A 12,420-nucleotide genomic window follows, 5' to 3' on the forward strand; every position below is an offset into this window, starting at 1 on the left:
AAGACCTAAAACCTGATCTTCCAGTTTTGTGGGCTAAAATAAAAACACTGATAATTGGAGTCAAATAAAAACTTGTTAATACGGTTGTAAGTTATGAATGCTGTTAATTCTGTACAACGCATGACTGCTTTCATTTCCGCCTAGCTGCTTGAGTGAACATGATAGGATAGTGTGACAGGACACAAGTGGAGAAACTGTAAAAAATAAATTAGGATCTGAAGATGGTGTGCCGTGTGTGGCAGGTTCCTATGGAGACCACGCAGAGTTCTTTCTTCTTTCTGGTGGCTTTCTGTGCATTCTTCTCCTGTGTACCTAAAGGTAAGTTAATGAATTTCATTTATTTGAATAAAAAGGCTTTGAGGAGACAGGTTTTTGAAAAGATCAAAGATGAACTAGTAATTGTTCAATTAATATTTTTTAGAATATTTCTGTACACTTGCCCACTCCCCCATCTCCTCTCTGCACTGTTTTCTTTACATGACACTTTGCTCCATCCTTTCATCAAAGGTGGAAGTACTTTGATTTTGCAAGCGATTTCCGAAAATGAGATAAGATATCGAATTGGGGAAATGAACTGGAAATTTAATAGTTCGGAAAATCCAGGATTGATACCGACCTGGTTTAAAGAGCTATTGAACAAAAGTGGATCTTGGTCAGTGGGCTCTGGGGTCATCACTTATCACAAACTCTCAGAAGTCACATAGACATTAGTAATGAGCCCTACTTTCATCATCTGTCACTTGAGCCGCTAAGGAAAGAGTCCAAATAGTCTGGAATTCGTCCCACAAAAGGGGAAAGTGAAGGTATAAAGAGGCGAAATTCTATTTGCACCCTTATTACCAGCTTCGAATTCAATTATGAATGTAATTTAAAAAAGAATGAGTGAAGTTTAAAGGAAAAAGGACATCCTTGAGGACAGCAAAATTCTTAAATGTCTCTGAAACACGAAAGAAAAATAAATACGACAAAGCTGAATATGGAAGATATAATCTGAAATTGTTCTGTACAACACATGAGAGGCAATTCAATGTTCACACGGTGCATACAAAAGTCCTAAGCAAAAGCTTATATCACGTGACTGGTTTTGGCCCTTTGTTGGAAGGAGTGAGGACAGGAGGAATGTCACGGACACAGTCCGTGGTACAGAACCTCTCCCATAACAAACAATGACCGACACTTGCTTTCTCTGCTCCGGATGACAAGGTCTTCCTCAACAAAGAAGTAACCTTAGCATCAACCCTCTTCAGAGGAAGTGGTGTATGTTCCACAAACAACTTTTGTGTGCAGCCCTGGCTGCTGCCCAGCATCTCTGTTAGGATGCTTTGAGGGCAATGACCTTGCTCTGTGAGAAGTTCTTGGCTACTGCTCCCCGAAGAATTCCATGTTGTAGGAGACACCACTTACTCGGAAAACTTTGCAAACTTAGAGAAGATAAAACGTTTGTCTAAAAGAAAAGAAAGCTATTTCTTGATTTTTAGTGAATTTTACTTTCTATTTAGGAATACAATTTTTAAATATAAGAATAAAAGCTGAAACTAAAGTGAGATAGCAGATGAGAAGAGGTCAATATAGTTTAGTACTATTCGAAAAAACAATCACATCAAACATTGACAGCAAAATATACTTGACTGAAAGGTTTTATCAAGCGAATCACAAATCTTGTCATACGACTGATGGATGTGAGCGTCTAAGAAGAAAATCGAGGGAAAAGTGCTTACAAAAATAAATAAGAAAGTTGACAAGATGAGACACTAAAGAAGAAATCAGACTGAGTCCAACTTAAATAAATGTAATAAAAATACAAAGGACTATTGCAAGAAGTTTTGATTATCTTTGTACAAAAATATAGTTAGTCCCCTGATTTAAGAAATCTGTGTAAATAAAATACTTTGCTATCACGTTTATAACTGGAAGGCTTTAAAGACAAATAAACTTCCTAAAAATTCGGTTTATTAGCTTGGCTTTAAACCATATTGCCTTCTGTAATTTCAAACAGATATCATGCCTAGTATTAGCACCTTGATGTTTTATAATATTGCCTCATGGAATATATTTCAAAACACACTCGCAAAGGTAAAGCCGTGACCTGTTGACCCAGCTCACCAAAAAGGCGCCCATGAGATGAGCACTACTCTACCATGGAAAGTAGTATAATCCCAGAGAAAAGCACTCTCACATCAAGAAAAACACAGACAGTAGCCAGCGTTCTCGCCACTGGCTGTTTGCGACATCGACCACTTAAGCCCCAACAAGAGTCGAGACCATCTCCTGGGCATCTGTAAGCCCTCGGTGGAGGCAGGCACCACGTGACCGCCAGAGATGGACTGAAGTCACGAAGACAGATTTCAACTCATCCACTCACTGGTGCTTCGTGTCTGCAGGTCAGACTTTGGCACGTGCAAACATGCAGGCACAGTGCGCGGACACGTGTAAACACACGTATGCAAGCACGAAAATATATCAATTGGGGACATGCACAGACAGAACAGAGAGAGACAGGAAGGAGGATTGGATCCTAACTGCTTCAAACCACATTTTTTTGTAGAAATAGAAACGTCTTAAAATTCTGAGAGGTCAAATCAATACAGAAAACGTTCCTCACACTTATCTGTAAACTATAATCAATCTGGTTTATCTGAAAACTATGTTTAAGGTTTATCTTTCAGCACCTTACCCATCCACCCACAAAAGAACAAATCCTCCAAAGTGTTGAAGATACCAGTATAAAAAGTACAAAGTATTAAAATAAAACAAAAGAATAATAAGCACACGACTTTTTGCTGCAACGAGAGCTGACAATGTAAACATGTAAACTGTCAATTATAAACATCCACAGTTAAGACCCTCGGAGACAGAGTGAAGCGAGTGGACCAGTAACCCTGACCGTTTGAAGGAGGGAGTGAGGATATCAGGAGGGAAGGCGACTGGGGATGTGTTTATGTAACTGCACACCTTGAACATTTGTGAGCACACGCATGCGTACACGTGATCTTGCACGCTCCGTCCTTCACAAACACACGTGGCAGGAACAAGGAAGGAAAAGACAAATAAAACCAGTCAACAAAATGAATCATAATTATCTTTTAGAGCTTCTCTTTGTTGTTTTTATTTTCAGGTAGAGTAAACAATTCGTTAAGTGCCTGTGCATTTGAGAATTTTATTGCTGTTGTGAATCGTTGCCGCCTCTGTGTTAACAATTTTATATTTGGATTTGTTTGACAATGGCCTTCGGCAATTGTTGATCATACTTCGCGTGGGTATTTTGTTGTTTTCGAAAAATGACGGTTATTTATACGTTTTATTACATTTATTATGCGTCTACAGGCAGATTTTCAATAATGGAAGAATCAATCCTTGGCATGTCACTTGGGGTAAATTCTGGTCTGTCTGTAGGAGATGAAGAGTGATATATATATACTCAGAGCTGTGAATATTGGCGATTCAACTTCCATCAAAGGGATGCGAGAGGCTTGAAGCGTCTAGAATGTTCGTTAGACTTTCACCCGTTACGTGCAGACTGTGACTGTTATTTGCTTGTCTTACAGCTAGCAGTAAGAAGTCATAAAAAGGTGATTTTTTTTCATGCAAGAATGTAAATGTCAATAAAATAGCGAGACAATAAAAACAAAAAAATAAAGAAAGAAACAAGAAACAATAAATGGAGATAAAGAATGAAGGAATGAGAAAGAGAAAGGTCGGTATGGGGTTCAGAGTGCAGTTTGTTATCTCAAGCCGTGTTCCACGTGTTTGATCCTGATGGTCAAGCAAACACACCGAGTGTGGAGAGAGAGAAAGTGTGTGTGTCTTCCTCGACCCGTCCGCCCCGCGTGTTTCTCAAAATATTTCTCCTTTTGTGGAGCGAGCGGCGCGCGTCCTTTATGTTTCCTTTTAACTCTTTGACACCCAGAAAATTTATGTTGGGGTCAAATCGTGGGGTTAAGCTGCGAAAAGAGCTTCAAGTAGATTCGATCCACAAAACTGAAAAAAAGAACAAAAAGAACAAAACAACTAGCGAGTCAGGAGGGGATGGGAGATACGAACTACAAACGTGATGCTACCTTCAAAGACCTATTATCTCCATTATTATCTCACTTTGAATGTCTGCGGTTAGGTCAGAGTTGAAGCTCAACCATGTTAATGTGCGATCACTGCAGGGAGCTTAGGACAACATGCAAAAGGTTAAACGACCTCAAGTGACCCTCCTGCTGGTCAAAACGAGGCGAAGGCGCGAAGGATGGAGGATGGGTTGCTATCGGATGAATTTTCCAAGCAAAATTGACAGAAAAAAAAATGCTGGAGGGTCCGAGGGAGGTTGTGAGCACAAAATGTTGCTGTCGGTGCCGCCATCACGCGGAGGTCTGAGAGTGGATCCTGTAGGCTGCTGGACGTGTGTGGGGGAGAGAGTGGAGTTTTCATTCTCTGGATTGTCAGAATGCACTGAGAACGTGTTGTATCCCAGCAGGCACATAAATATTAATTTGAAAGCTGGCACTTTCTGTGGGTGAAGCAGGACAGCTTTTAACTGCTCTCAACGGACAGACATGGCGGTGACGCTCCTTCCCAACAAAAACAGAATCTAGTTCGCCATTTATGAACCATGTGGACACAACCACTCTCTTTCTTTGCTGAGCTATGAAATATTGAGCAAGCTTTTTACAAAGAGTAGAGAACAACACTTATGCTGTCTCCAAACCTTCAGACGAGTTTTTCTCTTTTTCTCTCTTTCTCTCTCTTTCTCTGTGTGTGTGTGTGTGAAAGTGTGTGTAAGCGTGTTTTGACCGGCTTTTTTTTTTTATCAACGGTGACATGATCTAAGTTACTTCATTATTTTAAACGGACTTGGGTTCATGCCATCACACTATACTAGGCGGTCTGGTGGAGCAACGATTAACACCTGTCACCAACACAGTGAGGGTTGGCTGGCCTAGGTTCAACTCTCGTCTCGGGCTCGCTTCTCTTTCTCTGCACGTGACATCTGTTTACAGGGCTGGCTGCCTTGTCATGATACAGTCTTAGTTGCTGGCTCGGTGTAAAACACCAACCCGTCCCCCATCACATACACACACACCTCACACGGTACTTAAACCAGAAGTCTATTGAAGTGCAAGAATTATATTGTTTGTTTACAACTCATCAAGAATCCCACGTATATAAAAAATATTGCACCATCATTATCACCACCACCACCACCACCACATTCTGATCGTTCCATGCAGGTGGGGTCCAAGGGCAGATTGGTTTCGCCATGACAAATCATTAGCTGCTGATTCCCTGTGAAACACTTTCTGGTCAATTACCCGTGTTTTAAACATGTTTATCTTCCTTTCTGCTATTTCCAGCGGAGGCAGCATGTGAGGTAAACACCTCCATCATCTCCTTTCGAGAAGATGTTCCCCCAGGTAAGCTGTTCAGTCCTCTGTGTAAACACGATTTCCGTCTACTGATGCTAATAATTTTATTCTTTTGTAAAAGTTGTAATTGGCTGTTATTTCTTTGATATAAAAAATGGATGTCACCCCATGAAGACTTTTCATGTAAAGGATGGGAAATGTATAGTAAGTACGAATAAGAATCAATGATAATTTATGTACGGGCGTGTCTTTGCATGTTTGTGTCAGAAAGCCTTACTACAAATGTGATAAAAAAAAATACGGAAGACCGTTGGTCACATGGAATTGTCGGTTGTGGCCTGTAGGTACAGTCATTATGAAGATACCCAGAGTATCTGGCGAGCAGTGGGCATTCCGAGAGGACGGACCACGTGGTTTCATTGAGCTGCGAGCCTCTCAGCACCAAGTTGTCTTCTACTTCGCCAGGGAGCCCGACCTGGAGTACCTGAATGAACTCACGGTAATCAGGTCTTGTAATCATTTGTGTGACCACCATTTGATGTGTTTGTCCATTACTTTCCATGTCTGTGTTTCTGCAACGACTAACATTTAGCTCTTGACTAATCATGTAATTGTTTTCTACAGCGAAGTCTGTTCATTAATTCTCTTTTTCTCTCCCCCACTCCTCTTTCTAAGACGGCTGGACGAAAACAATGTCGGGGAACTCTTCATCTTCGACACACTGAAGCCATTCTTATGCTTTTAATATTACATTAAACTAGAACCTATTTGATATGCTTAAAATTAGTAACTTATTTTTTTGCTATTAATTTTTATCAACATTCGCGTGTTGCAGACACTGACTCGCGAGTCTCTCCCCTTTACTCTGGAATGTTCGTACGATGGCTGGAAACATGTGGTGAGCTGTGTTCACACTCCGTACACTGTCTCTGCCCTAGGCAATGTGGTTATCTAGTCTTTCCATCTCTTTTTCCGAGACACCTTTACTACGAGGGGTTTTAATCTTCCCCTCGCTACCTTACCTCCCTACTATTCCTTGTTAAGGCATCGGGTACCGCCAAGTCAACAGGTGCATCAACTGAACGAGTAACTGCCCCGCGCGGGTGTCGGGTGGATGATGCCTGTACTTGGGGGGGGGGGGTAGATGAGACACATAGGGAATCGTCGATAGAAGATGGGATGGAGAGGTTGGGGTAGAAGGAAAGATAGAGAAAGATAGAACGGGAAAGAGTTTAATTTTACATGTTCATCATGTACAAGTCAGTAAAGTCATGTGTACATTACAGCAGGATTATTTTTGCACTTCAATTAAAGTATTCATGAATTAATGTGATATTCTGTTGCTGTTACAGTTCAAGCAAGAAATTGTTCTCATTGATGTCAATGATAATGACCCTGAGTTTGACCCCGAGCTTCCGGCAACAGTAACCGTGAATGAGGTACAAAACTGGTTTTGATTACTAACAGATTTTCCATAAATAAACCAACAGTTTTCCCCGCCTTCTTTTTATTCATTACCTTATGTCATTAACATCATCCATGTTTTCATGTAGTGTCAGTGGGGTAATTTGTCATGTAATGTTTCAGAATACAGGACTAGGGGTAATTTGTCATGTAATGTTTCAGAATACAGGACTAGGGGTAATTTGTCATGTAATGTTTCAGAATACAGGACTAGGGGGTAATTTGTCATGTAATGTTTCAGAATACAGGACTAGGGGGTAATTTGTCATGTAATGTTTCAGAATACAGGACTATGGGTAATTTGTCATGTAATGTTTCAAAATACAGGACTAGGGGTAATTTGTCATGTAATGTTTCAGAATACAGGACTAGGGGGTAATTTGTCATGTAATGTTTCAGAATACAGGACTATGGGTAATTTGTCATGTAATGTTTCAGAATACAGGACTATGGGTAATTTGTCATGTAATGTTTCAGAATACAGGACTAGGGGTAATTTGTCATGTAATGTTTCAGAATACAGGACTAGGGGGTAATTTGTCATGTAATGTTTCAGAATACAGGATTAGGGGTAATTTGTCATGTAATGTTTCGGAATACAGGACTAGGGGATAATTTGTCATGTAATGTTTCAGAGTACAGGACTAGGGGTAATTTGTCATGTAATGTTTCAGAATACAAGTCCTGGCACCAGCATTTTACATCTCCGTGGCTACGCACGAGACCGGGACATCACGGGCGTGGTGAACTCTTACAACATCTCGCGCCACGTGGATGCAGAGGTCATTTTTCTTTATACAATCCTTAAGTTTCTGAACACCACATAAGTGACTGTCATAATAGATGGGAATTTTTCAGAATACATACGATTGTTGATGTGTCACAAATTATGCATTTGTTTGTTAATCATTGGTTACTTGTTAATGACTTATTAACTGCTTGTTAGTAGTTTACTAGACACTGGTTTTTAATTTGTTTGTTATATATTTTTATTACCACCTGAGCTCCTCAGCTTGCAGTTGTCAGGCTGATTGTGGCTAACACATGTCAATCTGTTCAGAATGATGGCTATGAATATTTTGGTGTTACGGGAAACGGAAATGAACTCATGCTGCGACAACCTGTGGACTTCGATTTCCTTCGGCTAATGGATCGCTCGTCCTATGTCCTCAACCTCACAGCAATAGTGAGTTGATAACACCAGTGGACATTGCATGGCCTAGCTCCACGGTGGTTTATTTGTTCTCTTTTTCTTTAGAAACCTTGTTTTCCAAATATTTGTCAAAGACCAACAGTACGTCTCACACTTACTTTCATTAATTCTTTCTTTTTATCCTCTTTATTTGTTTTTTGTTTATTCTGTTTACCTTTTTTAATACTTCGCTTTTTATTTTTTATTTCTATTATTCTTTCCTTTTTCACTTTCATTCTTTCTTGTTTTAGTAATATTTGTTTATTTGTTTTGTTCCCTTTTTTCTTTCTTTCTGTTTTTATTCCTTTTTTTAATTCTATTGTTAATTTTTTTTTTATTGTCTGTGTTTTTCCGTCATTCTTTTCCTTTTTCTTCCTTTTCATACTTACATTACAAGTTAGCCTTCTCCCGTCTCCCCGTCTTCCAGAAAGCTCGAAGACTAGTCACAGCAATAAATCAGAGGCCATATTAATGAAATCGTTGCCCAGACATAAAATGGGGAAATCGCTTCTGTAGTTACAACTCGATGTGACCTCGCGGATATTGCTTTATGTTACTCTGCCCCCAGGAGATGTTTGCCTCTGATTTATAATAATGGCCTCGTGGGAAGAGCAGCATCCGCGGAATCTTGTTCTTTGCTTTATAAATCGAGAGACAAGACGCTTGCCCCTTATTTCCCGGAACAGCAATTTAGCCTGGCTTCGTGAATACGACCACTGAGTGTGTAGCCGGAGGTACTGATCACAATGACTAGTGATATCGAGTACAATGCCTCTTGTTGCCAGGACAACGGGTTCCCACTACCACGGCAAGCTCACATGACCCTGAGGGTCAACATCAGCGACAGTGACGACCAGGGGCCTGCGTTCCTGTACCCGGACTGCCCCATGTTGGATGGCTACTGTACCACCCCGCTCTATGAAGCTGCACTCAAGAAATCATTCAAGGTAAGCTGCTGCATCTACAGGTGAGTGAAGTTCCTTTAGTTCTCTACCAGTCCTCTACACTAATGTGTGTAACTGTTCCTCCCCGACCCTCTTTCTCCCCTTTTCTGTTCCGTATTTTTTGAAATACCATCGTTAAAAATAGTCTTGTATGTTAGAACAATCCTTTCGCTCTATTTCTGTACAATTTTTAAAAATATTTACCTGCTTCTTTACTTTCAGGGAGTTTTGAAAATATGGCCAGGCCACATCAAAGCTGTCGACATGGATTCTCTTAATAATTCTATCACATATGTCATCGTCTCAGGTAAAACGATATCACAATTTCTGATAGGGACTGGGGTAAGGGCTACATACGATATCTACTATGGTCATAACTAGCTGTAATAGATTGAAATAAGATCTTTACACAATATTTAATATCTAAATAATGGATGAAAGATGTTCGAGAAAGATATGCATGCAAATTGGAAGTGCTCTCCTCTTGAAATCAATATTCGTTAGATATTATTTTTAATTATAATAATTTATTGAATGATTTATTAAATCCATCATTCAATTATCCATTTATTTATTCACTCTATTCATGCTTAAATCGTTCCCCAAATACCCAGTTTGCAATCTACTTCTAAAAGCTTTTTGACCGATGAGCCACTCGCCTGTGTGGTCACTCCCGAACTCCCAGAGATCTGCAAATCGTTGAAACGATTTTGCGCTCGCGAAATATCAATCACAGAGAGTGGAAGACAAGGCAGTCGGGGAACAAAGCAGCGAACGGCAGGATTGAACACCAGCCCAGTGGTCCTCCCGACTAACTGCCTCCTCCTCCTCTTTCTCCTCTTTCTCCTCCTTCTCCTCCTTCTCTTTCTGCTCTCCCCTCCCTGTGTAAGCCAGCTAACGCCTATATCCTCCAGCGCCAGACAAGCTGACTACGGGTGGATTATATGATTTGGGTCGCAATATCAATAAGTCGTCAGGACGCATAGTGGGTCAGTCACAGATTAGCAGGTCGTCCTCCCATCGCAAGCTTTTCTTGGTCTGTGTGAGGCTGGACTCACACCGGAAGTGTGTTTGTAGTTGGTCAGCACTGTTATTGATGCTTGCACTGTTTGCACTTACTTTCAATAGTTTTTTTGTTCTGATGGAATGCTATTGAAATCTTCATTCAGTGGCTCCAGAAGAATATTCATCGAACTTCGAAATGGACCCAATGTCTGGAGAGGTCAGGGTCATCAAGGAGTTTGACAGAGACGACATCGACGCCATTCACGTGACTGTCAAGGTCGGGTACTTTGTACAGTTCAAGTTCACGATGGTATTTGTTCATGATTTTTTGAAGACCGTGGCGATGCACATGGTGGTGGGGACTAGTTCACACACATTCTCAGGAAAACGGTTACGCAAATAACAAGAAGAAAAACAGTTAAATTAATTCTAATTTTACACCAGCTTCCAGCCAGAAACAGCACGCGCGTACAACACATATATTTATATATAGATATTGGCACCCAAGAGTCAGTATTTCTGGAAAAAATTACTTTTAATGTATTTTCGGAAAGTTTCATGCGTACGATGACTGATTCAATAGGCATGGACAGACACATAAAAGCAGGTGACTGGACACTCAGGGTGACATACCCAAAACATATAAGAGTCTATCGAAAGGTTAATAAATGTCTGAAGAGAAAGAAAAAATCAAAAAGAAATGGGGAACATCACATTACTAATCTTCAACCTCTGTTCTTCAAACAGTAACCTTAGAAAATATCTTTTCACCTTCCTGCAAATTACAACGGTTCTAGTTCGTAAGAGGTGTGCAAGAACTTCTGTCCCATAATAGTATTTCCTTTTCATTGACAGGCGGAGGAAAACTCAGCTGCACGGCGGTTCATCACCTCCACGATGCGAGTCCAAGTCATCGGCGACCTGTACACCAGCTACAACGACCGCTTCCGCAACGTCCCCATCAACGACGTCACCAGCCTGCCACAGAGCCAGGACGACATTCAAAACACTGCTACCCTCCCGATCTCTCTTTTCACCGCGACTGTCATCGTCTTTTTTCTCGTCATTGTGGTATTTCCCTTCGTCGTTCTCAAGTTCTTGAAAGGGAAGTTACTCTCCGAACAGACAACAGTTCCGTCCCTTAGTCCCTTGACGAGAAGCGGGAATTTGATGAGATGCTCAAAGAGAAAAGAATCGGCAGACACCACCACGGCCTCCATCATGTCCTGCGGGTCCACAGACACCACCTGCACCACGGTCTTCGGAAACCATCACCTGGACGACGACAGCAACTCCGACATTACATCATCGTCGTCGTCGTCGTCTTCCCCGTCCTCAGTTCACCTCGACTTCGTGGATTCCGTGGCATTCGGGTCGTCCCTGGTGGACCAGACTCGCCGTGTCTCCTCTGTGGCCTTTGACCCGGAAGAGATCGCCTTGCGCCTGGGGCCTGGAGCACCGAGCAGAACGGAGCAGAACGCAGCCGACAAGCTGAAGCGTCGGTTGAACGAGTTGTGCAGCTTTCATTCCTGCAAAGACAACAAAAAGTCTCGAGTGAGGTTTGATATCAGAAACGTGTCGAGCTTTTCGTAAAGGGAAAGAATCGTCACACAATCCTCAAAGTACTCGAAAAGAATTATCTTCCCTTCGCGGTGTGCACGCCATTGAAATCTGGTGTATATATACATGACACTTTTAAATCGCAGTGAAATCAAAACAAATGCATTCATGCAGGTACTTGTTCAAATTGTAATGCAGCTCTAAGTTGCTCGCTATCAATACAGACTTGTTATAAGAATATATGTGTGGATAAACAATCTTACCTTTGCCTCTTGACAACGGCTCCAGGTGATTAGTAGGATCGCATGAACAAGACAAACAAGTGAGGCAACAACAACATAAACAAGCGAAGAGACCAAGGACCAGCTGTGTGTAACTGTCTTGTGCGTGTGTATGTGTTTATGTGTGTGTGTGCTTGTGTGTGTGTGTGAGACTTTCAGTGCATCTTCTCGTCAAACCACATTTTCGTCTTCTCAAGAAAGAGAAGTGTGTCGGCGAGCTCGGATCACTTGTCCACTTGAATAATGCTCGCTCTAGAGGACTTGATTTATGATGCTCATTTTATCTTTGTTTATTGAAAATATTTCTTCTGCCTTGTCTCAGTGTTTACTCACTCGTCCTTCGCTTGATTGCTGTCGACACTCGAGAGCTTGTTGAAAAGTGTTTTATCGTTGTCTTTCCCCGCAGACACTTATGTCCCATTAAATTACAGAGAGCATTCTAGAAAGACTATCATCAGAGCCACGATACTCTTTCCAGCAACAACAAAATAACTTAAAAAAAGAAAAAAGAAGAGGTTGTATGCTGATGAGAAACAAGTTTTCTACAAATATTTACAGCCTTGCCAGGGGTCTGCAACTCTTTATCAATCTTTCTTTCGTGCTGGTTATCCTCCATGGAGCTC

At 41.2% G+C, this 12,420-nt stretch overlaps 2 protein-coding genes across 2 annotated transcripts; both read left to right on the plus strand.

Moving 5' to 3' along the window:
• Positions 1-221: 221 nt before the first annotated feature.
• On the plus strand, positions 222-8,191 carry LOC112577274 (protocadherin Fat 1-like). Its single transcript, XM_025260330.1, has 7 exons — positions 222-318; positions 5,340-5,399; positions 5,696-5,850; positions 6,187-6,249; positions 6,704-6,790; positions 7,490-7,597; positions 7,876-8,191. The coding sequence occupies exons 1-7, from the start codon at positions 222-224 to the stop codon at positions 8,008-8,010; spliced, it is 705 nt and encodes a 234-aa protein (XP_025116115.1). The 3' UTR covers positions 8,011-8,191.
• A 305-nt stretch (positions 8,192-8,496) lies between these two features.
• Positions 8,497-11,793, plus strand: LOC112569793. Its single transcript, XM_025247713.1, has 4 exons — positions 8,497-8,954; positions 9,174-9,258; positions 10,121-10,233; positions 10,812-11,793. Exons 1-4 carry the CDS (start codon positions 8,754-8,756, stop codon positions 11,547-11,549), a joined length of 1,137 nt encoding a protein of 378 aa, XP_025103498.1. The 5' UTR covers positions 8,497-8,753; the 3' UTR covers positions 11,550-11,793.
• Positions 11,794-12,420: the final 627 nt, after the last annotated feature.

The sequence above is a fragment of the Pomacea canaliculata genome, linkage group LG1 (genome assembly GCF_003073045.1).
Source record: "Pomacea canaliculata isolate SZHN2017 linkage group LG1, ASM307304v1, whole genome shotgun sequence".
Lineage (NCBI taxonomy): Eukaryota > Metazoa > Mollusca > Gastropoda > Architaenioglossa > Ampullariidae > Pomacea > Pomacea canaliculata.